The 24,790-nt window shown below is 39.6% G+C and overlaps 1 protein-coding gene across 1 annotated transcript in view; it reads left to right on the forward strand.

Moving 5' to 3' along the window:
* grk6 (G protein-coupled receptor kinase 6) overlaps positions 1-24,790 on the forward strand; it is a 65,643-nt gene that overhangs the window by 21,934 nt on the left and 18,919 nt on the right. The window contains exons 3-8 of the mRNA XM_044222823.1: positions 5,260-5,372; positions 11,522-11,599; positions 12,850-12,950; positions 19,021-19,113; positions 23,601-23,664; positions 24,558-24,698. Coding sequence (XP_044078758.1) covers positions 5,260-5,372; positions 11,522-11,599; positions 12,850-12,950; positions 19,021-19,113; positions 23,601-23,664; positions 24,558-24,698 — 590 coding nt within the window. The remainder of the gene's footprint in view (positions 1-5,259; positions 5,373-11,521; positions 11,600-12,849; positions 12,951-19,020; positions 19,114-23,600; positions 23,665-24,557; positions 24,699-24,790) is intronic.

Raw genomic sequence — 24,790 nt, forward strand, 5'->3', positions numbered from 1 at the left:
TATGTCAACATGTAGTTCTGGAAATATTTCCTGACACAACCCTTAAAAAGTGGTTAGCAAGACAGAGTCTAAAGCTATGCTAGTAGTTCTGTGAGGGCACACAGGGATAGTGAAACAAATGTGTGTGTGTGTGTGTGTGTGTGTGTGTGGTCTTATTGATGCTGTGCACAGTTTATAAATTATAATTTTATATTTTATAAACTATAATTAATTAACTGTGGTTTCCTCCTTCCTCTTTTGGGCACACACACACACACACACACACACAAAGTGAAATGTTGCTTTGAAGTATCTTCTGCCTGTTTTTGGTCACACTGCTACAAAATAACTCGCACACACCTCAACATATATCAACCTGGTCGGTTATCACTTCAATCCCGCGCCTCCTTTCTAACGGTGCCGCTTCATGTTTTACTCTTAAAATACATTAAAGGTGCAAACGCTGCTGTGTCACATCAAATAATAAGATATGATGTGATCATCGACAACATGAGATACAGATAGAATTATTACTGATTTCTATTTATTTATATTGCCATTTTACCAATCGTAAACAAGACTTGAGCTCCGTGAGGCTGTACATGAGCTAAATGCTAACATCAGCATGCTAACAATGACTCACAATGACAATGCTACTACAACATGCTGATGTTTAGCAGGTATAATGTTCTCCATGTTCACCATCCTAGTTTAGTGTGTTAGCATGCTAAATATTTGCTAATTAGAACTAATCAGAAAGCACAGCGGAGGCTGATGGGGATGTCAGTAGTTTTGCAGGTATTGAGTGTTGGAACCATTACAATTTTGACCTGATAATGGTGCTAGATGAAAGGTTATCAAGTTGTTACAATTCATCCTGAGGGGAACATTAATGTCTTCAGCAAACTTCATGGCAACCTCATTGTGGCGCAAAGTCAGGGGTGCACCAAAGTCAGTAGAAGTCTTCCTCTGGGAACCATGAATGTCGGTACAAATGGTCATGTTAATCCATCCAATAGTTGTTGAGATATTTCAGTCTGGATGAAAGTGGTGGACCGACCAACCAACCTACATTGGCCCCCCTAGAGCCATGGCTAAAACCAAGACAACCCTTTACATACACTACAGCGTTACTGCACAAAGTGAGAATCCACCATATAATGTTTGCTTGTTTACTTCTGCCTACTTCCCCCGATTATTCTATAAAGAGATAAGAGACAGTCAGAAGTGCACAGGCCTTCATCTGGTTTTAAACCCGTGGCATAATAATTTTACCGTAGTGACCCTGAGGCCTGCGGGGCCAGCAGGAGGCCTGACAGAGGCCTCTTTGTGTGTCTTCTCCGTGTGATGAGGTACAGCATGTTCTGTACAGTCCTGGAGCTCCTTTCATGTACATCACACCTCCAGTGATCTATTGAGGAAGTCCACTGATCCACAATCACATAATGAAAAGTTCCCAGAACTTTGTTGGGGGATGTTATGTTTCACTCATGAGTAGCCGGTGTGGGATGGGCCAAGTAGCTTCATGGACTGTAATGAAGCTAATTTTTGATGGTTTTGAGAGGAGAATAATGGGTTTGGATTTAATGTAAACAGGCACTATAGACTGTCAATTAGCAATGTTAATTAGAGTCACATTAGTCTTGAAGCCATTTAACAACCTGATGATTTACTCGTTGGTGCCTTCCAGATGTCCCACTCTGTTTGTCTTTTCCGTTGACTTCCTTCCTCTCTTTTTTCTCTCCGCACTTTTCTTCATTGTTCTCTTTGCCTTCAGCTCTCTTTCACTTCACATTGTCCTGCTCCGGTCGCTTTGCGGCAGGACGTAGGAAATACGTTAGAGCAGAGTAGAGAGGAAAGAGATCATTAGAGTAGAACAGAAGAGAACAAAGAGGACGTAACGGCGTAGCAGAGCGAAACAGAAGAGCGATAAGTAGAGCAGAAAACAGAGCAGAACCCGATGGAACGAGGCATCGGTTAACATAAGTCACTGTGGCATCGATAGGAAATGACTCACCAAAGTGATAAGAGAACATGAATCTTGAAAAAATAAAAGGGGCGCTCCACCCAAGTCGTGCTCATCTAATGTACCAGGCAGGGAGGGTCTGACGAATGCAATTGGTTGCATTATGGGAAATGTAGGAGGCAGTGTTTTTGGGAGTTTGACCCATGCTAGGGACTAAACGTCAGGATATCTCCACTTCTGCTCCTTCAGTTTTAACCATTTAATAACAGTCTGTCTCTCACAAGTCCTCCAACTTTATGGAAGTGCAAAAAAGTACCCTTTTAATCAGTTAATAGATCCATTATAATTTATCGGTTCTAGTTTTATAATCAGTAAGTCATTTGTCATGTCTAAAAAGAAAACATTTCCTGGCTAAAACTTGACAACTTCACAAATCAAGTGCTTGGTACTGTACTACTGTTGACTAAGTGAATATTTTTTATTCTACAGCCAATTACTCAGCACAGCGTTTTCCCATTAACTTGCATTTATTTTTACTTTGTCTGACGATGTCATGATTATAAAATAATGAGTTTAACTGCAGCTCAGCAGCTTGTGGAATGACTGCTTGGGTAACAGGTATTTCTAAGCTCACCAAATTGTCTCCCACTAACTGTAAACAGGAAAAAACTAGTTTTGCTGTGTGTGTGTTAAGACAAAGCCAGAAACAAATGAAATGCATCTTTAACTATTAATTTTGAGTCATTTGCCAATAAATATAAGCATTTATACACATACACAAGTGATTTCAAGCTTCAGGGACGCAGACCCAGGTGCGAGTGAGACGCTCCGGAGCTTTTGACCATTAGCAGCTCTATGGAGCAATGTTGTGACGAGAGGGTCTCCGGTGTGCCATGCACAATGATTTACCTGTATGTGGACGAGCACGCAGGATCCAACCATACACATTCAAACTGCAGAAGGCGTAGTGCCTACAAGACATAAAGCACAGAAGAAGAACAAGAATTAGAAGATGATGATGATGAAGACGGTTAGGGAGGAAGAAGACTGCTGTCTAGTGAATGGATGTAAGCAATGCGAGTTTCAAAATATTCAAAACGTCGTGTTGAAAATGCAAATGTGCATGTTGCAAATATTTTCTGTGGAAGGAAATGACACATTTGTTTGGCTTGAAGAATACATGCAGGATGTTTTGGTGTGAAACACTGAATGTAGAAGTAGGAGAACTTTAGAGGTAAAAGAAAGGACGAGACAGGCCTCCCTCGCTGCACAGACCAAACCAGTTTTTCATTAGCATGAAGTTTAGCTCAGGTGCTAATAGCAGTTGTTCATAGAGCTAGAGACACAGAAAGCAGTAATACGGATTTGATATCTTATAATCCCATTGTTGCGTTGAGGGTTTTTTCTCGTCGACTTGCCCTGAATTGTTGCATGTGGGAGATTCTGTATGTGATATTTGGTTATACGGATGAAAATTGTTTGACTTGACTGGGTCTGACTGGTCCGATTGAAAGGTTTTGCAGATCATTTTGCTCTTTTCTTTCGATCACACTGCTCCTCCCTGAATCACATTTGTTTCTGCATGAAGCCTCCTGAGTCACTTTGCGTCCACATGAGTCACAGATGCAAATAAATAATAAATTATTTCCTTGGTGTTGCTTTTTGTCCTGAAGCACAGCTGAAAAAATGAGCTCAAACAACCCCAGATATATATCTAAAAACCTCCCCAGCAAGTATGGTTTAGGTTTTTGGATGTCAAGGCTACATATAACTGAAATAACTGTATTCCATCATGTTTAAATGTTTGGAAAACAATAGAAATATACGAATCTTGCTGCACCCGTAGCCCGTCCCTAAGACATTTTTAATCCAAACATTTTTTGACCAACAAATCAATGCTTACTGGATGATTCACTGATTGAATTGATCCCCCCCCCCCTCCACAGGGAGTAATTGACAAAATCCCACCTCGTTCTACCTCAAATCTTTTCTCATTGGTTATTCTTCTGACTTTCACCAGTTTCAGTTATTTGGACTTTTATTCTTACTTTTTATTGTTTCCTTATTTTTTATTTTTATAGAATAGAGGTTTGCCACCGCACCTGTAATAAAAATGTTAAAGTGTCCAGTCACACTTTGGGTATAAGACAGAATCTCAACAGCAGACATCCTCGGTGCCGGTTTGTGGATAATTAAAGGTTAAAAACACTGCGAAAGGGTTCCTGTACTGGAGTAACGTGTAGCCATTGTCAGGTTCTGCTTTTATTTGTTTTCCGGCAGCGTTAGGGAGAAATATCAGGAGGTCAAACTGAGTCCAAGTTCCAGGTACTTTCAGACAGTGCCGTTGATCCTGATTGGTCAAACAAATGTGTCGTCACGTCACAACAAGGACCCAAAACAATAACCACTGTACTATAACCAAATCCATCACACCACAAAGAGAACTACAATCTTTTTTTATCTTGGAAAAACAAAGATGTCCGAGCTCTGATAAGCATGTGGGGAAAAAGATTCAGGGGGAGCTGGAATCAGCTGTAAGAAACGAGGATATCGAAGCGTTCAGCAGCTGAACGGGATGATACATCACACAGCGAAACAGTGCAAGGAAAAGATTAAACAAGATGAGCTGAAACCATTAGTTGATTAATCAGTTAACTCATCAACAGAAAATTAACCGTCAACTAATTTGATAATCGAATAACATCTTTCACTATTTTCGGATATTTTCTAGGCAAATTAATTGATTAATCGAGAAAATAATCTGAAGATTAATGGATGATGAAATGATTCTGTTCTGTTCTCAATTTGACGCACCTGTTTTACACATGTTTGTTTGCTTTTTGGCAAATCATTTTTGGTTATTCTTTTTTCTGTTTTCTTCTGTATGTGTTTCGCAGTTAGTTTGTGGTTTTTCTTCCGTTCATTAATAAAATATAATCCCTTTTCATTAATCCTTTAATGCATTGTGCTTTTTGTGTTTGGTTACCTGTGCAAATATGCAAACTAATCTAAAACTAAATAATCGCCTCACTTAAATATTTTGCTTGTGCTGTGTGATGTAGTGCCACTGCTCATTTTGCTGGTAGGTTAATAGGCCTGATATTATTAACTAATAACTGTGTAATCATTTCTGAGGTTAGTGGCGGCAGCCTCCACTATGAAGCACTGCAGGAAACACTGGTAGTTGACGCAGATGCAGTCATTCATGTTTTATTTTGCTGAATTTGCTTGAAACATGTGAAACATTATAAGTGAAACATAACGTTAGCGTTAGAGTTCATGAAACAACCTCGTCTCCCTCTCTGTCTCCATAGAGAAGGACTACAGCAGCCTCTGTGAGCGGCAGCCTATCGGACGATTACTGTTCAGACAGTTCTGTGAGACTCGACCCGAACTGAGACGCTGCGTCAAGTTCCTGGATGCTGTGGTAAGGAGAGAGAGAGTGTGTGTGTGTGTGTGTGTGTGTGAGAGAGAGAGAGGGGTGTTTGGATGTTTGTCTTGTTCCTGGAAGTGTGTGTGTTTGGGTTGCAGAGTTTGAGAGTTTTGTCCCAAATGCCCTTTTCCATGACTGCTAGTGTGGAAGTGTGTGTGTGTGGGAATGAGGGAGGAAGGTGTTGGTCTCAAGGACTTGTGTTTCTTTCTTCCTCGAAATGCTCTTCGATTCCTGCTACAGACGGCAGGGAGGGATGTGTGTGTGAGTGTATCATCCTCAGCTCGTGCTGTGGTGAGAATGAGGGAGGCAGGATTTAAAAAAACAAACAAAAAAAAAAAAAAAAGATGGACGTTTCCCAAATTCCTTTGAAAAATAACAAACACATCATCGCAGGACAAGGTTACAACTTGTTTACCTGGTAAATAAAGAGGTGAGCAGGAGAAGAATGTAATATAAGGGATTAAAAAGAGAATTAAAACAACAAAATGCAGCCTTAAAGGGTCACTTTCTGATGAAAGTCATTTTCTCATTAGCCATGCAGATACTTTTAGTTTTATTGGCCAAGATTTGGAACATTACGTCCAATATCATAGACGTAATCACCGAACATTTCGAATGAGTCATAAACACTTGTGTACTTGAGATTGATATTGTACATACATAGCTATCACTTCTCACACATCTACATGCAGCTCACCAAGAACATTGGCATTGTGTATATTTTGGATTTGCACCTTATTGATATATTGATATCATTGATATAAGTTCTATCTTATCTTATTTTGAGACGTCTGAAATCTTCATACCTAAATTACTAAATTGGTCCTTTATCAGTGTTTTCCAGCATGACCCATATGAGTGTTACAAAAATGATTCAAATGAGCGTTTTCTGATCTGACACCTGGTCGACGTTTAATGGCTCCCAAACGTTTTAAACCACGGCACGCCTTTATAGTGATTCTTTTAGGGCACCCCTCCATGCCTCCCTGAAGACAAAACCAAACTAAATTCAATTCATCTCCATTGTCCAGAAATCTGAAAACCTGCACAAATAAAACCAAAACATGTGATACCAACAGAGGTAAGTCGGTAACTATGTGTTTTGTGATTTGGGTGATCTTACCCTTTAAACAGCTGTGTTTTTAAAGTTATTTTACAAGCAGCTGGTGGACGTAAATCGGTGAGCTGGTTGGTTCTCATGTAGGACCTCTGATGCAGGAAGTTTAATTATCCTGAAGCGCCTCCAACACGAGGAAGCGGAGTTTAATATCTGTTTAATGAAACACATGAACTCTTGACTTCTGGGAGCAAAGGAGAGAAAACAGCGTCAGTGTGTCGCTCTCTTCTACCTCCCATGTTGTATCCCTGACACACACACACACACACACACACACACACACACACACACACACACACACACACACACACACAGTTTGCTTCACGATCCCCGTGTGGGACGATCATTGACATAATGCTTTCCCTATCCCCTTACCCTAACCTCAACCATCACAACTAAATGCCTAACCTTAACCCTGACCCTAAGCTTAACCTAACTGTAACCTGTACCCTAAAACCAAGTCCATTACTGCTGCTGCACCACTGCTTATTACTTATATTATTACATTGCATTTATACTGTATTAACATCATCAACCGGTAAACCCACTTGGTACTTCATTTATTATCTGACCTGTTTTTTATTGTTTTTATAGTGTATTGTATTATATATATCTATTGCTAGTACTTCCTCCTGTGTGCTGACGTGACAGTGAGCTGCTGTAACAAAGAGTTTCCCTTCGAGGATCAATAAAGTATTTCTGATTCTGATTAACCCTCAAACAGCCGTCTCTGCTCGTGGGGACAACCATGGGTTAGTGTGTATTCAGGTTAAAGTCCCCACCGGGATATAAGAACATGAAGCTCACACACACACACACACCTACATAGACACACTTTTTGTTGACCTCGTCTGTCACAGTGAACGCTGCTGTCCATGCTCACTGGAGGAATGTTTCAGTCACACTGTTGATTTATTCTCCTCGGAGTGTGTGTGTGTGTGTGTGGTTTATTGATGCTGTGTACAGTTGATAAATTATAAACTGTGGTTTCCTCCTTCCTCCTTCCTCTTTTGGGCACACACACACACACACACACACACACACACAAAGTGAAATGTTGCTTTGAAGTATCTTCTGCCTGTTTTTGGTCACACTGCTACAAAATAACTCGCACACACCTCAACATATATCAACCTGGTCGGTTATCACTTCAATCCCGCGCCTCCTTTCTAACGGTGCCGCTTCATGTTTTACTCTTAAAATACATTAAGGTGCAAACGCTGCTGTGTCACATCAAATAATAAGATATGATGTGATCATCGACAACATGAGATACAGATAGAATTATTACTGATTTCTATTTATTTATATTGCCATTTTACCAATCGTAAACAAGACTTAAGAGTCTACAGCCATGGCAGCGGCTCCGTGAGGCTGTACATGAGCTAAATGCTAACATCAGCATGCTAACAATGACTCACAATGACAATGCTACTACAACATGCTGATGTTTAGCAGGTATAATGTTCTCCATGTTCACCATGCTAGTTTAGTGTGTTAGCATGCTAACATTTGCTAATTAGCTGAACACAAAGCACAGTGGAGGCTGATGGGAATGCCAGTAGCGTTGTGAGATTTTGACCTGATGATTGCTCTAGATGAAATGTTGGGGGATCAAGTTATTACAATTCATCCTGAGGGGAACATGAATGTCTTTAGCAAAACTCTTGGCAATCCATCCTAAAGTTGTTGAGACATTTCACTCAAAACCACAAGTGTCAACCTCATGGTGGCGCTAGAGGAAAAGTCAGAGGATCACCAGAGTCGTTAGCAAATATCTTCTGGGAACCATGAATATCTGAGTACCAATCCATCCATTTTACGTGACGTTTCAGGGATTATAAAAATCACCATGAATGGGGACCACGCGTGTCTGTTCAAAAATTCATGGCAGTCCATCTAATATTTGTCGAGATACTGTATTGGCCCAAATATAATACCTTTTTTCAACAAATGTTTTTGTATTTTGAGGATATTTGAGATATCGTAGAAAAGGTTTCAGTCGCAGTCGTCTGGACGCTGTTTTCAGAATCAAGACGTTTCGGCTCCCATCCGGAAGTCATTCTCAATTGTGAAAAAATGGGACGGGAACCGGAAATTTAAGCTACTCTGAGTTACATAAGCCCCGCCCTCAGGGAGGAGTCTACCTGAGTATCTGTTGATTAGCTAGTTTCACCTGAAACTGACCTAATTGTTTCCATGATGGCCCAGTAATCAGTAATCAGGCCTGTTGTTTTCTGGCTGCACCTCCCTCATCACTGTTAAGTACCTGATTAGCATATGATCGGCGTGACCAAGGTGATAATACACTCTGATAGACTTTGGGCAGATTAAATCTCAGACCACCATTTCTGTTCAAAGAGGGGTTTTCTTTTTTCACAAAAATGGCTTCTTTGACACCCCGTTCAAACCAACTCTTCTCTCTACTTAGGATCTTCACCTCGCTGTCTTCAAATGTGCGGTTTGTAGCTTTTAGATGCAAATGCACGGCGCTCTGCAATCCTGAGTTAGCGTGTCGTCTGTGCTGATAAAGTCTTTTGTGAAGTGGCTGTTTGGTCTCACAATATTTGAGATTTTTCCGTCCCCGGACTGTTTCTGCAGTAAAGGAGTTGATATTCTCACATGAGCCGCGGGAAAAAACCCTTTAAGGCTGATTACCCTTTGAACATACACTATAAAGACTCAAAGAAAACACTCAAAGAAGACACTCAAAGAGAACTTGCTAACCCATCAACATTAAGGCTACAAACCACCCATGATGCAACACTCTCCGTAGGAGCTGATGTTACACTGCTACTCTCTCCATTCAGAAAGAATCTGCTGTTGTCTCATCCTCAAATATAATACCACCCCTCCTTTTTCAAATATAATATCCAGACAAAAAATATCGTCTTATATTCGGGCCAATACGGTATTTCAGTCTGGACCAAAGTAGTGGATCGACCGACCAACTGATCGACCGAAAATGCCATCGCTAAATCCCTGCTGCTAGCATGGCTAAACGTCTAAGTGATTCAAATACTTTAGGTCAGACAGTATCACAGTCACGAGGAGAAAAGTGCCTGCAAAGAAGTGTTGTACTTGAGGTTATTCTGTTCTGTTTGCCTTCCTGTCTCTGATGCGTGAAGTGTCACATATGTTCGTCAGTCAGTCAGCGGGTCAGTAATTCTTTGCTGTCACTCGTGATGAGTGGAGGTGGAGAGGTTATCCCTCCGTCTCTCTGTGTGAAGGCTCCAGTCTGACTGACCAGCTCAGCCAAACGGCTTTCCAGCTTTCAGTCGTCCGGTGGATACAACGCACATACGAAGCAATTATGCTCTCTTTTACCCCACAACCGCTTCCCGTCTCTTCTCTGAGAACTCTGCGAGAGAACGAGATGGAGAGGGAAAATGAGATTTGAACCGTCTCTGCTGTCACTTAGCATTAGTTTACAGGCTCTCGCTGTGAGAGAGTATAGGAAGCACTTTGGAGTTTTCCAGTCAGGCTCAGTTTACTGCAAGTCATTCAGAGGGATGGTTGATGTGAGGGGGAGTAGATACAATCAGTTCATGTTCTGCAGGGTGTGGAACAGGCCTCCCAAAACTCGTCAATTAAATCTTAAATTGGGTTTTCTAAAGTCATGGCCTTGAGAGGTCTTCAGTGGTCACGCAGAGAGCTGGTAGTACATCTGAGCAATCATTCAATATTATTGCTTATTGACTTTCAGTGCAGTCATCATATCATCATGATGATATGATGACTGCGTCATTGTTGCACAAAATGCCAAATAGTCTAAATGAATTATTCCAAGCTAATTAAAACAGAACAAAACAAGTCACTGAAGTTTTTGTTTTGCACATTTTTACTGACGTAATGCATAACCTGTTATGAACATGGTTACTTGAAATATTGTTTTATCATTTTGCATACACTTGTATAAATCGATATTGGATAAAGATTTAGATCAATATTGTGATGCTACTTAACCACATTGCTGAGCTCTAGCCAGTAGCAGCAGAACAATTTGCGTGTTACTGGCGGTGCCATTCAGATCAGCTCCCCATAGACCGTCGGGTGGAGAAGCAAATCTAATGGCTTGTTGAAGCACACACTGTACTTCCTGACACATGGAGCAAGAGAAAAAGGGAGGGGAGGGTCTTTAATCATCATTTGTTGCTCTGTAAAAAAAAGTGAAAAGCACACTTTTTGTGTGAGAAAGTGTAATTTGCACAATATGTGACCTTTAAATACAGCTGTTAAAAGTCTGCACAGTCAACAAGTTAAAAAAAAAAGCTATTTATTTACTCAGAAACAGAATATTTTTTAAAGGAAGATCTTGACTTAAATAACTTTAATATAAACCTGTAATCTGCTTTACATTTTGATATTGACCTTTGTGTCATAAAGTGCCGTGAAGGGCCGATTGTTTCCCAGCCGTATCTCTGTGTGTCACATATTGACGTGCTTTATCATATCAAGACCCAAAGTGTTCGGTATTAGGTAAATAAATAAGACGTTGGGAAATTAATGAATAAATCCAGACAAAATGTATAACCATGAAATTGTGAAATACAATAAATGTTCAAAACTCAGCTAATTTTCATGAAACGTCATTTGATCCGGCTTCTTTTCAATTCCAGCATTTTTATTTCAATATGGCCTATCTCACGATGCCACAGCAATTCATGAAAATTTAGTTTTTGAATGCACCTTTGACTGCAAAAAAAATCCCACAATCAGTGAAACTGGCTAACAACCTAAGTGAACTATGTATTCATTATTTTTCCATCTCCATCTTATCGAACTCAGATTACGCTCCCAGTTCTCAGTCTGTTTTTATAAATACCGGTTTATGTGTGAACAATGAAATGAAATGAAATGAAATGGCATATGGAAGGTTTTCAGAGAGTACAGGTCGTTTATACATTTGGACCCCAGTAAACTGCATCCAAAGGGGGTTCTGAAACAGCCGAATTTGGGTAACTGAGGGACGTTTAAGACAGAGCTCCTGTAGCAGCTGATTTCGTTTCGATGTGTTTTTCTGCAGGCGGAGTACGAGGTGACTCCAGATGAGAAGAGGAAGGAGTGCGGTCAGGAACTCATCGACAAATACTTCAGCCCAAAGGTAGCTGCTGATTTCATGGATCTCTGTCCTTTCTGTGTTTCCCTGCAGAGAAAACTACTTTCAGTTAAAGACATTTACTAGCTTCACTCGATATCCTTGGAGAAAATTCAAGGACTGGTCTGACATCACAGATTTGGGCGGGGCCAGAGGGGGCAGCAGCTGTCATTTGGTGCAACATGGTGTTGCACGTTTTTGCACTTCATTCAACTGTGTATACTTTAAATTACTGCTGAGTTTTTAGATTCATGCTCAACCTTCCACATAAGCATCTAAAAAATCTGCACACTTTGACTTGTACGAAAATGATTTTGTACACTAAATGCATAAATAAATAAATAAAAATCAAGTCGAACTCTGACTTGAGATAGATAATCCGTCCCTTTAACAACATAACTTTTATATGAAAGCAAAGTTATTGACGTATGAGAGGCACGACTGTTTTGAAATGCTCCCTGATGCTGCGTTCAAGAACACTCTGATATCTGAGATTTGACAGCAGAACATCAGCCAATCTAATGCAAGAAACCACTAAATTCATACTATTCTTTACACGACTCAAATGTTAACTTGATGATTTTTTTGTAATTCAAGTTTTTATTTTTCTCCAGGCTTACTCATGTTGAAGAAGAAAAATGATCAAATAAAAGAGAATAAAGAATGTGTGGAAATACAGCACAATCAAGTTTTGCATTTACTGTTCAGTTACAAAATTCAAGCAAAATTAAACAGCACAAAATATCCTTTGTCCCCCCAAAATGACAAAAGTAATGAAAGAATAAAGAAAGAAAATAAATAATGCTGTTCCAAATCCAAAATGCAGTCAGGTTATCAATTACACCACTTCAGCACTACAGTATACAGAGTTTCATGAATGCACCATCAAGCAGAGAAAAGAATATCTGAAGTTAGAAATCTAATCTACTAATCTGAAACCACTGGAATGGTCCTTTTAAAGATGAACAGGGACATTTGTATTATTATTATGTAAGTATATTTTGCAAATTTAGCCAAATTGCTACTTGAAGTCTGTTTTTTCTGTTAACTCTGTCTGTGTACTTCAGTTTTTCGCCTTCATCTGTCTGTATCTGTGTGCATGCAAGTCTGAACGTGCAGAATTCTGCAAAGTGTTGAGGATAATCATCTACCAGCACCGTCTTAAACCCAGTTCATCCGGCTTTCGTCTGTGAGTTTACTGTCAGGGCTGAGTCACCATGTTTACCTGAACTTAGTGATTTTTTTTTGCGGTGCAGTCGGAGGACCACGTGCCCGAGGTGGAGGAGGCCATGATGGCTCGGTGCACCGAGAGGCTGCAGCAGGAGGCCTGCAAAGAGCTCTTCAAGGACTGTACCAAGTAAGATCATACGTGTTTTGTTTTGTTTCAGACAAGGAATCAGACACAGAGCCGTCACGTCTTTGGTCTTATATCTGGAAATTTGGGGGTTTTAATGACATGAAAAAGAGTTTACATTCTATGATTATACATGTATGATTTCTTAAGGCTGATTTGTAATGTTTTCAGACTAAAATGACCTAATTTATTTAGGTTTTTGCAACAATTAATTAACATAAAGGGGTTTAATATTCCCCACCAGAATTACACACCTGGCGGTGTAGAGAAACAACAGACCATCATGTAAAGGGGTACGGTTTACAGAAAATGACATTAAGACGTTAAATCACTTGATAAAATGGTACATTTTGTGATTTTACTCTGGTTCCAGAGTTTTATTTTCCCCGCGAGAGTCCATGTAGCGCTGATGATGCAGGATGACGTCGCAAAAACTGCCCAATGAATGAGTGACCACACAACTTTCACTTGTAATAAGTCAGTGTGAAGTTCCCTTGCTCCAGGCCAAATGAAGTGAACTACAAGTGTGAAAGTGACCCTAATGCGTTTCAAACTGTAAACACAGACAGAAAGTTGGCTGCAAATTAACACAAATCATGAACACTTAATAAAATGATGTGTATTAGATTACCCTGACAATACACTGCAGCCAATATTATAAAGAGTACGGTCTAGTCCTGCTCTATAGGAAAAGTGCAATGAGAGAACTTCTGTTATGAAATGGCGCTGTATAAATAAAATTGAATATTTGGGAAATGTGATGATATAAGATGTAGGAAAACCACAGCAAGTGTTTTTTTTTTAAACCACAACAGATCATTTCATCAGTGATCAATGTCAGCTCTTATCCCAAAATATCTCAGCCCTCATCTCTCTCTTTCTGTGATGTTTCTGTTCTCTTTAATAGACACTTAAATAGAAATCCTGTGGTGCAGATACAATCGTGCATTGAAAGCAGGGCACTTGTTTGTGAACACTGACCTGAATGTCGGCTCTGTCTCTGCTTCTGGTTTTGGCAGAGTCTCAAGTCTTTCAAGTAACAAAGCCCAAGTCCAAGTGAAGTCATGAGTCACTGTGACTTCACTTGCTGAGTCACTGGTGTTAAAATCAACTAAGTTAACTAAGAAGTTGCGACTCGAGTCTCCACGTGTGTTGGATTCTGATTGGCCCAGAGGAGGACTGCATCAGGGAGTGAGGATGCAACATGTTTAAAGAGCAACTTAACACCTCAGACTTTTTACATTCAGAGGTCTTGTCTGTACTTGTGTTCTCGTGGACTGACAGTCCCAGTTCAAAGTCTGCGTTTAGCCAAGAACAGTCCAAATGCCTGGCAATGTTCTTGCTCCAAAGATTTGAATGAGGATGCTTTGGGAGCTGACTTGTGTGGACTTGGGGTAGACGAGTATCCCAGCATGCATTTTTCCATCAACTAGAGGCGACATAACCCCCCCCCCTTATTGTTTCAGGTTGATTTTCTTTTGGATCGCTCTCTAAACAGCGTTCTTTCACTATCCATAAACCAGATGAGAGGAGATCTGAGTTGATAAACTCATCTGAGTCGCCTTCAGTTAACACGATGCACTCAAAGCGATAAGCTTAACCAGCACAAAGAGTGGTTTGCCCTGGGTTTTGCCGCGCAGGTTACATACAGGCTGTCCTACCTTACTGGTGAAGGCTGCTGGGACTGTATGCAGCCTGAGAGGACTGCTGTACCCGCAGGGCTGTTTAAAGTAATCGCCAATATAGTTTTTCACGTTAAAAAATGATTTTATATGTATTTTTATTCACAGTTAATGCTGTCCTGAAATATACTAGAATTGATCATCAGTCATAAATAAGATAGATAAGCACAGTGCTCTTTTTTAGTTTGTAGTAAACATTACCTATAAAACGTATCCGGTATCTATAAAAGAACAAGGGTTTTAAGTAGAGTTACAATACAGTGGTTTACATAGCATTTTTGTGTTATACAACCATTATTACGGAATAACCCATCTTATCATAATTTGTTATTTCAGCCAGACTCTACTGTTATAATTTTCTGAAACTGCAATTGTGTCACCAAATGAAGTTTTAAGAATTCAACTGTTTAGATTTTTGATAAGGTCCGTTAAATAAGGTCTAGCTGAAAACGTGCTCCGAAGCTTGTGGAGATGTGAGGACCCGCAGCAGGGCGCGACTGGCCGATCGGCGTCCATTGTCATCCCGAACTGAATGATGTCTATGGCTTGTCTTTTGGCTCCTTATGTGTACAGATCTCACACACTGCAATAAAAATGAATGAACAGAAGCAGCGTGGTGGTGCTCACACTGAGGACACATTTGCACTATTCGTGAACTTTGCATACTGTTTTACCTTTACCACGCTCGGGATGGGCGCAGTTAGTCGACTAGTCGATTAAATGTTGCACCAGAAATACTAGTCGGTTAAACTAATTATTAGGGATGGGACGATATGCGAGTTTATTGCGGATCGGGATAAAAAAAACACTCAAGATAAGTTGATCGTGGTGACTTTCCGTTATCGGGATTATCGTGAATATCCTCTCGTGTGACTTGAAAAGCCCAGTGCCAATGCCAGTTGGACTTTTTGTTATTTCTGAAGTCAGGGATAAATTATATATACACTGATGCAACCGATGTAATTGTTGTCTGTACCATTTGACATCATGGTAGAGCCTGATTTCAAAAATTATCAGGAATTATCATGTAAGAAAGAACAGACTCACAAGATGTTGCTATTTTTAAATGATTTATTTCTCCGTTATGTATGTTAGTAAAGTGATTCCAGTATGTTTTAGTGCCATTTGAAGAGTTTTAAGCATATTTTGATGATTATCGAGATAATATTGTGAATCGCAATTATTTTGGCCAGGATAATAGTCACATGAAATATCGTCAGTTCATATCGTCCCATGCCTACTAATTAATTTATTATTGCAAAAATCTATTATATAATGTACGACGCCGCTTAACTGTTGTGTCTAAGATGTTACGCAGCCACCCAGCAGGCGGTTTGGCAGCGTTTTGATCTAGAAAATGAAAAAAAGGTTGTATGTAGGCTGTGTCAGAATAAACCGGCATTTAACCAGTCGACCGGAGCAATGCGTCACCACATTCAGCACAGGCATGTGGACGTTAACCTGCAAGGAGAGCAGGCTGCTGGTGCTAGCACTGCTAACGTTAGCCACACTTGGTAAACCAATATGTTTTCTTACTTTTCGACCAGTCGACTAGTCTAAATTTAAATTTCCGTTTGATTGGCAGAGAAATTAGTCGTTAGAAACATTCCTGTAACACGCCCCCATTATAAAAGGTTCTCAAACACAGACACACACCCACCACTGGGTCAGAATTACTTGATTTTTTCTGAAAAAAGGCAAATAATTTCAGTTATGAATGAAAATATAGATTGGGACCAGAATCAATTGATAAAGGAAAATAATAGCAGAATAAAGTACATATCATTTACTAACTAAAAAAAGTGGATTTAATGTTTAGTGTGGTTTAGTGTCACTCTTTAATGTCTTTGATGCACATACATTCATGCACAATACACACAAACACAGAAAATAAAGTCCATGACAGAGCCGCTTCAGGCCTGTCACATTAGGTCTTGCTTTTGTAACAAATTTGTTCTCCAGTATTTCCTAAATTAGGAAGTTGAGTTCATAACGGTAGAGAGCACTCTGTTAATCGTGGTTGGAAAATATTGCAGAGCGAAACACTTGCCGACTTCAAATCAAGAAGACATTTAAATGAGTCATGGTGCAATTCGGATTAAGAAGAAAATAAACAGGAGATAAATGCATGCAGGATGGAAAGAAATAAATTCTAATAAAATGTCATGTTGAGGAAGGGCTCATTGTTCAATCCATAAACAACCCTCACACATTGAGTAACATCCTCTAACGGCTCTGTTCATGCTTGTTGCGTAGGCGTGAGGCCAGCTTGTTTTTCAAGCCACATCAAGTACAAGACATGAGTAATTTACTACGCTGCTGTGTACAGCATTAACACTGCTAACTCCGAACTCTGGCAGTTTGTTTATCCTTATCTGTCTGGTAAAGAGATAAATGACAAGTCTGGTCATATTCAACATTTTTCTTATTTTCAACAACTCCCATGAAATCCCCGACAACTCTTCTAGTGCGAGTTCAAGAATTCAAACTAATGATAATGAACCTCTCTTCTCTGCATCGTCATGTGCCCGACCTTTACGCCGTTAATGCCACTGAACGCTGCTTTCATGCAGAATGGGAGTGCTTTACATAGAGTCGCTATGTGCTGATAAAGAAAACATGATTCAAAGCATTCATATAAGATTCATATACGATTTGAGATCATTTAAATTCCTGGGGTCAGGATTTGATTCAAAATCATTTTGATTTAATAATACTGCAACCAAGTGTGCAGTTGTTTTTATTTTTGTGTCGAAATATTACTATTCACCTCAGGGTTGCAAAAGCCTGCCAGTAACATATTTATAATAACGGCAATTGTCTTAATTCTTTTATTTAAATAAGCTGCATATTCCCTCTCTGTTTCGTCTGCTTTATTTGTCAGTGTTTCAGCCAGACAGTGACCTTGATCAAGGCTGTTTCATGTCAGTGGACTAAAAACACCCTTCCTGTATTCAGGAAGTGAGAACCTAAAAAAATATCCTGAGCTCCTTTTTCAGAAGATTATTAAATTAAATTCATACAAATGCTTGCTGTCAATTTGAAATGGGGCTGGTTACAATTCTTTTCCTTCCTCCAGCATCATAGTTAGAAACACCCGACTGAAATGATTTCTCTCTTTTCAGTAATGTGGACATAGTGAACTGTGTTTATCAAGTAGAAACAATCTTTGATTTTGTGAATTGATTCCAAATCAGTGAAGATACGAATGTCTGTTTTTATACGAACCCCTGAAGTTAAGCCTAAATTGCAAAGAAGTGAAGCTAAATTATGACAATGTGACTTCTGAGAGAAGAAATAACACATTTGTCCTCTTACAAATGAATTCATTCAAGAAAAAAACATCCATCCTTGCTTGATCTGGTGCTTTCAGGGGCTTTGCCAATCCAGTCTTATAGTCTTGGTCTGCTCACGACCGGTAGCTTATGGTTGCTAATGTTAGCTATTGTTAGCAGACTTTAAAATCACTTTGCTGACTCTACTTGTGCAACTGCTACACTACGTTTTCTCATGCCATCGATAAGCGTTTCAATGGTTTTATCAAAAAGAAAGAGAAAATTACTGGATTTTCTACGAAAAAAGGAAAAGAACTGTCCTTTGCAACACTATTGATAGTATAATAAAGTGACTATACGCTGCAACTAATAATTTCTATTACTGATTAATTGAGAAAATAGTTTGGTTCATAAAATGTCAGAAAATTGAGAAAAATTCCCAAGTCTGAGGTGACGTCTTCAAATTGCTTGTTTTTTTCTGAAAGCCAAAGAGTTTAGGTTCACGTAAGACAAACAAAATGACAAATGATTAATCGATTACCAAAATAGTTACTTAATTAATTAATTTTCTGTTGATCAGCTAATCGATTAATTGACTAATTGTTTCAGCTCTACACTGTACATAATATTCACTGAATGAAAAATAGCAGTTTAATATTAATTTACTCTTTAAAGCAACTAGGGCTTCAACTAATACTTATTTTCATTATTGATTAATCCGTTGTTTACTTTTCCAATGAACTTATTCATAGTTTGGACTGTAAAATGTCAGATAATACTGATAATAGCCCAACGTGACGTCTTCAAATGTCTTGTTTCATCAGAGCAGCGTTCCATAAGATATCCAGTTTACAGTGTTAACAGAGAAAAGCAGCAGATCCTCACATCGAGGAGGCTGGATGGTTATCAAAATTGTTGTTAATTGTCTGTGAAGTGACTAATCAGTTAATCGTTTCAGCTTTAAAAGCAACTAACCCAGGAGAATCCTGGGTAATGGAGAGAAATGAACTTTTGGCCACATTGGCTGCTGTTCAGCTGAAGTTAAAATAGGCTGCCATCTGCTGCAGCTTTTTGGGCTGAAAATGACCTCCGTGCTCTTCGTTGTGTTTTTTCCAGATTGATCCATGACTACCTGAGCGTGGCGCCCTTCGCAGACTACCTCGACAGCATGTACTACAACAGGTTCCTCCAGTGGAAATGGCTGGAGAGGTAAACTTTGATTTGACCGAGTGAATATTAACCTCCCTGTCTCATCTCTGTTTCTTTTTCAAAATGTCTCGCTGCTGCTTTTTTCTTTCTGCTGCCGTTTCTCTCTATTATGTGCATCTTTACACACACACACCACTTAAAAGCTCACGAGGCTCATTTAGAGGCTACACTAGCCTTAAAATCCACCGTAATACCAGTAACAACATGCTCAGCGAGTTGCCTCATTCCTTCCTCTCCCCAGTGAGTGATATCACCATTACATATTCCAAGATAGGAGTTTGAAATTGCTCAACTGCAAAGTTTCACAGTTCGGTTGAATTTCAGCGGTGACTTTGAGAACAGGCTGTTGCTGTAGCCTAAAGGATATCTGAGAAGGTTTTGTTTATTGTAATTTTGGGCAGAGTGATGCGGGAGGTGCAGCAGGCAATTCTGTTATCTAATTAGGTCTTTTAATCACAGTAAAGAGCATTCATTAAGGTAGAAACCAAAATGTTTCCTCTAAAAGTTATGTACATTTTGATCCGCCTCATTGAGATAAAAAAAAAAAATAAATTTTCAAGAATGTTCTGGCCAAGATAGGCAGCAAATAACAATGGGGTACAGACAAAACAGATTTTGAATATGCCACAAAATCTGAATTATTTGCCTTAAAAACAACCGCAAAAGAACCGTTTCTGTAGCAATGATTGAAACTGACAGATAATCCAAACCTTGCTTTTTTAAATCCAGTAGCGGAAGGTTCCAGGCGGACTGAGCCTCATATTTAAAAGCTCTTTTGCCTGGTTTAGTGCAGACTTTGCTAACTTTCAAAGAAAATGAGTCCCGGGAAACACACACTTCATCGTCGTACGGTTTCAGTAGAAGAATGGGAGACAGACCGAATCTTCTGTGGATGGAAGTGTAATGTGAATGTAGCGCCACTTTGAAAATACAGCATGTTGTCACATGGTTTGACTGCCAATTTAGCATGAGAAGAAGCTGGAAGAAGCTGTTGTATTTGAAAAGGTGATCCAGTTATATTGCTAGCACACAGACACACAAATACACACATGTTGAAATCCCACAGGTAGTTTTCCTGGGAAAAGGGAGCAGAGTTGTATTAGAATTCCCAGGAAAAAAGGGGATTTCATTTCCTGGTATTCAGTCGTAATCACACTGTTGTCTGACGTAATTCAGTACAGAATCCCGTTAGTGTTAATTTGTTGGTGGAGAAATAAATCTGTCATCACAATAATGGTTGTTATGGGTTTTTATCAGGTTTGTTTACAGTCAGAGAAAGTTTTCTGGGGCTGTGTCCCATCAGGGGCCTCTGACGGTTCCCAGACTTCACTTTAAAAACCTCAGTGATGCCGTAAACAAACTGTCCCGCAGTGGACTGCGTGTTTAGGTTAAATGGTTAAACTGGTGTTCTTCAAGGATCAGCTCAAACAACCCACATGGGAGACCAGTCCGTCCCCAGGGATCCCCGTTTAGTGATGTAAATACAAAAGATCAGGCCTGAATCCACAAGGTGATGACGGAGAAGTGCAAGATGGAGTGATGGAAAAGAGAGGAAGGTATTGAAAAGAAGAAGAAAAAGACAGATATTCAAAGAAACCCAAAGACAAGAGAAAATCAATAAAATGAAAGAGACGAAACAAAAGGAAGAGAGAGAAGGTGGAGACAGATGGTACGTCTGTGTGCCCCACCAGAAGCTTCTTTCCTCATTATTTACAGCAGAATGAGGCCTGTTTTCTTCCCCACTAGCTGCTTATCAGTATATCTGGCATGTCAGCTTTCCAGGAACTGTGTAAGGTTGATGGCCTTGAATTTTTCTGTTCGTCCTGTGGGGTTTAGAGACGTTTTCACAAACCGCGGGGTCATTGAATTCCCTCCACGGAGGAGAATTTCTAATCCTTCGGCCGCAGTAAAAACATGAAAACCAACACCATAATTTGAGTTATAACGTGTTCTTGCAGCAGTGACGTTAGGCTAAGACCGTTTTCACCAGATAAATAACTCTCTAAATAAAAACAATATTCTAGAGAAACTTCAGTCAGGTTTCAGAGACTGCTGTCACAAAGCTAGTTGGTGATCTGAGACTTAGTGCTGATGCCAGGAAGGTTTCAATTCTTGTTCTCTTAGATTTAAGTGCAGCATTTGACACAGCAGACCATGTGGTTTAATTCTCTTAAACCGCCTCGAGAACTGGGTTGGCCTTTCCGACTGTGTTCTAAATTGGCTCCGAGCATACATTACGGGAAGAAAGCGCTATATTCGTCTAGGGGACCATGCGTCAAAGAAACGTGACAACACTTTTGGTGTTGCACAAGGGAGCTGCCTTTCCCCTCTGCTGTTCTCACTTTTCACGCTTCCTCTAGGTGATGTCATCAGGGAACATAATATTAGCTCCCATAGCTACGCTAATGATACACAATTGTACATATCTGCCTTAAGCTCCCTCACTGCCTGCCTGTTGGCAATAAATACATGGATGAATAATAAATAGAATAATAAAAAGCCCATTGAGAGGCTGCAACTTATCCAGAACTCTGCTGCTGGACTGCAAACAAATACAAAGAGGAGAGAAAACGCGTCACTCCTGTCTCAGCTGCACTGCACTGGCCCCCTGTAGCTTTTAGAAAGTCTCTCTACTTGTGTACAAAGCTCTCAGTGGCTCAGCACCGGCCTGCGTCACTTATTCCCTGTTGTTTTATGTTCCTTCACGAGCCCTTAGATCCTTTACTGCTGGTTTTTTTGCTTACTCAAAACCCCACCAAAACGAACACTGGAGATGCAGCTTTCTTCAGCTATGCTCCCAACTGGTGGAACAGCCTACCCAAAGATATTTTACGATACCTTATGATGTGCATGCTTCACATGGAGTCCCACATGCTGTTTTGACCTTTTAGGCCTTTAAACGTCCTTCTTTGCTCTTTCAGATGGCTTCCTCTGCAACGCTAAGCACCTTATCTGTACCTGCTTTCTTTTCAACTTAATTTGTGTTTCCTTTATTCCTTTTTAAATGCAAAGCATGTTGAGCTGCATGTTTTGTATGAAAGATTCTATATAAATAAAGTTTATCATTATTATTATTATTATAAGAGATATTATTTATGGAGTGAGTGTCTCCTACAGGGATAATCAAGGCTCTGTTATGTCACCTCGGTCATTATTGTGAATGGTTTAAACTGTTAAAAATCAGCCTTGTTATCCTCAGACAAATAAAGTTTTAGACAAATCAAACACCTCGAAAACTCAGTGCACACATTTCTGAAGTGGCTGTCCTACTGAAGAGACTCCCCCTCCGTGCTGTTGGTAGCGATGTGCTCTGTAATTCCATCAGTGTAAATAAAATCTAATCTGACTCCTCTCTAAAAAATTACCAGTCCAGGCCTTTTTCTTTTGATTTGTCTATGACAGATGAGTAGACAAAACTCTACTAAAAAAAACAAGTGAACAGCTGGTTATCAAACCAAAATGTGTCTGTAGCACTGACTATAGAAATCTGTCAAGTACTGAAAGTTGGCATCGAACACCCGATCAGATTCGTAGGGATCTGATTTCAATTATATATTTTTTTGCCAACTTTAAACTATTCAACTTGTGAAAAGTTCTTGTGTGTCTGCATTTAACATTTGAGAATCTTGGCCTTTTTTGTTAAATGATAAGGATTTTGTAGAAAACTATGTTTATATTTCTCAAAGTAAGTTGTTTTGATATTGCTACCAAAACTGAAGAATCACATCGGCAGCGGTACCAAAAACGTCAACCGGTACATAACCATCATAGTCATGGCAGGGCTAGTATAACTCCATGGAAATTAGCTGAAAATCTGCAGCACACAGCCAGCCGCATAACGCAGGTGATGGCTGCTGAAACATTTTAACAAGCTCAGCTGACTAACTCATGCACTCATGTTGTAGTGACGGAGGCTAAATGTGGCTCTTCATCATAGTAGGCCAGACATTTTGACTTGTCAGCGGGAAAATGAAAAGGTGAAACTAATAACATTAATATTTCATTAACTTTATTTCCCTTAACTCTTCCATGGACCCCAGGAAGAGCAGTTGTTGCAAAGGTAACATAAATAATAAACAATAATAACAACAGCACAGGTGCAACTAATAACATTAATGATAGCATGGGCGTAAATAGGTGGAATTCTTAATATTAATGATAGCACTGGTGTAACTAATAGCGTTCATTTGATTGTCAGATTTCTCTGAACTTTGTCTTGCATGTCAAGGCGTAACACTGTTTCATATACATAATAGCATTTAGCCAGACAACAAAACAAACCATACAAACATATATATCACATCAGGCTTTACCAATAATAAAATAATAATCTAATGATAGCACATGTGTATCCGGTATATTATTCTCTGTATCAATACCCAGGGCGGCAAGATAGTGTCAGTCTGAATTAATAACTCGATCATAATTGGACCTTTACATGTGTTGCAGTGTGTGTTTGTAAATGAGTTTGTCTGTGTGTCCAACAGGCAACCGGTGACGAAAAACACATTCAGGCAGTACAGAGTTTTAGGCAAAGGAGGCTTTGGAGAGGTGAGTACGTTCAGTTTTTAAAACACTTTATTTTAAAGTGCATCAACTCAACACACCGCAGAACAACTCACAGACACGCCAGTAAGAGGATTATCTTATTGACAAGTAGAAATAAATGAAATAGATCAAAGCAATTGAAGAATGGAAAAGAAATGAGAGGCTCTTTTACTCTCTCTCTCTCTCTCTCTCTCTCTCTCTCTCTCATAGTCCTCTCTCTCCATAATTATTTCTGATTGATTGGAACTGAAGTTTTGCTGTGATCTTCTCCATGACATAAAACAACTCAATCCTTTCTCTCCACTGTGTGAGAGAATTTTTAAAATACCTAATTTTTAAAATCTCTCAAGTCTTATGACTTTATGGAAGTGCAATGCTAAATTGCTGTATGTGCATGAATGAATACAGGGTATTATAAGAACAGTTTAAAGCAGTGTAACCTGGCTGTTAGTTAAAGGTTGGTTAGTAAAAATAGTTTTGCCCACAAAGACACAAATTAAATTAAGACTGACGTCACATCTATAACAACCTCGGAACCCATCGGCTATCATCTGACGACGATTTGAATGCAGATAGGTTTTAAAAAGCTAATAAAAAGCTCGTCTTTAGGGCTCTGAGATTGCATTTCGGCCAATGAGCTCCGTCTCTTTTGCTCTCCGCACGAACTGTTTACCTGCATGCAACCAAAACGTGATTGGTCAATACTACTCGGACTACAAACGGAAACCAGAACGCTTCCAATACCAAACATCTTATCCCAGATTTTGCTTTCATATGCAGACATCTGTTTATAGAGATTACATCTATAATAACGGCGGAATATTTCTTTACATCTTGGAAGGAGTGTTATTTGCAAATGCAAATCAAATTCTCTCCTCTCTTCCTTTACCCTGCAGGTGTGTGCGTGTCAGGTACGGGCCACGGGGAAGATGTACGCCTGTAAGAAACTGGAGAAGAAGAGGATAAAGAAGAGGAAAGGAGAGTCCATGGCGCTCAATGAGAAACAGATCCTGGAGAAAGTCAACAGCAGATTTGTAGTAAGCATCTCAGCTTATCTACTGTCTGTCTACTAAGGTTTTTCCCCATTCAGCGGCAGATTTTGAATCCGCATATACTGAACACAATAGAT

This window comes from Siniperca chuatsi, linkage group LG14 (assembly GCF_020085105.1).
Source record: "Siniperca chuatsi isolate FFG_IHB_CAS linkage group LG14, ASM2008510v1, whole genome shotgun sequence".
Taxonomy (NCBI): Eukaryota; Metazoa; Chordata; class Actinopteri; order Centrarchiformes; family Sinipercidae; genus Siniperca; species Siniperca chuatsi.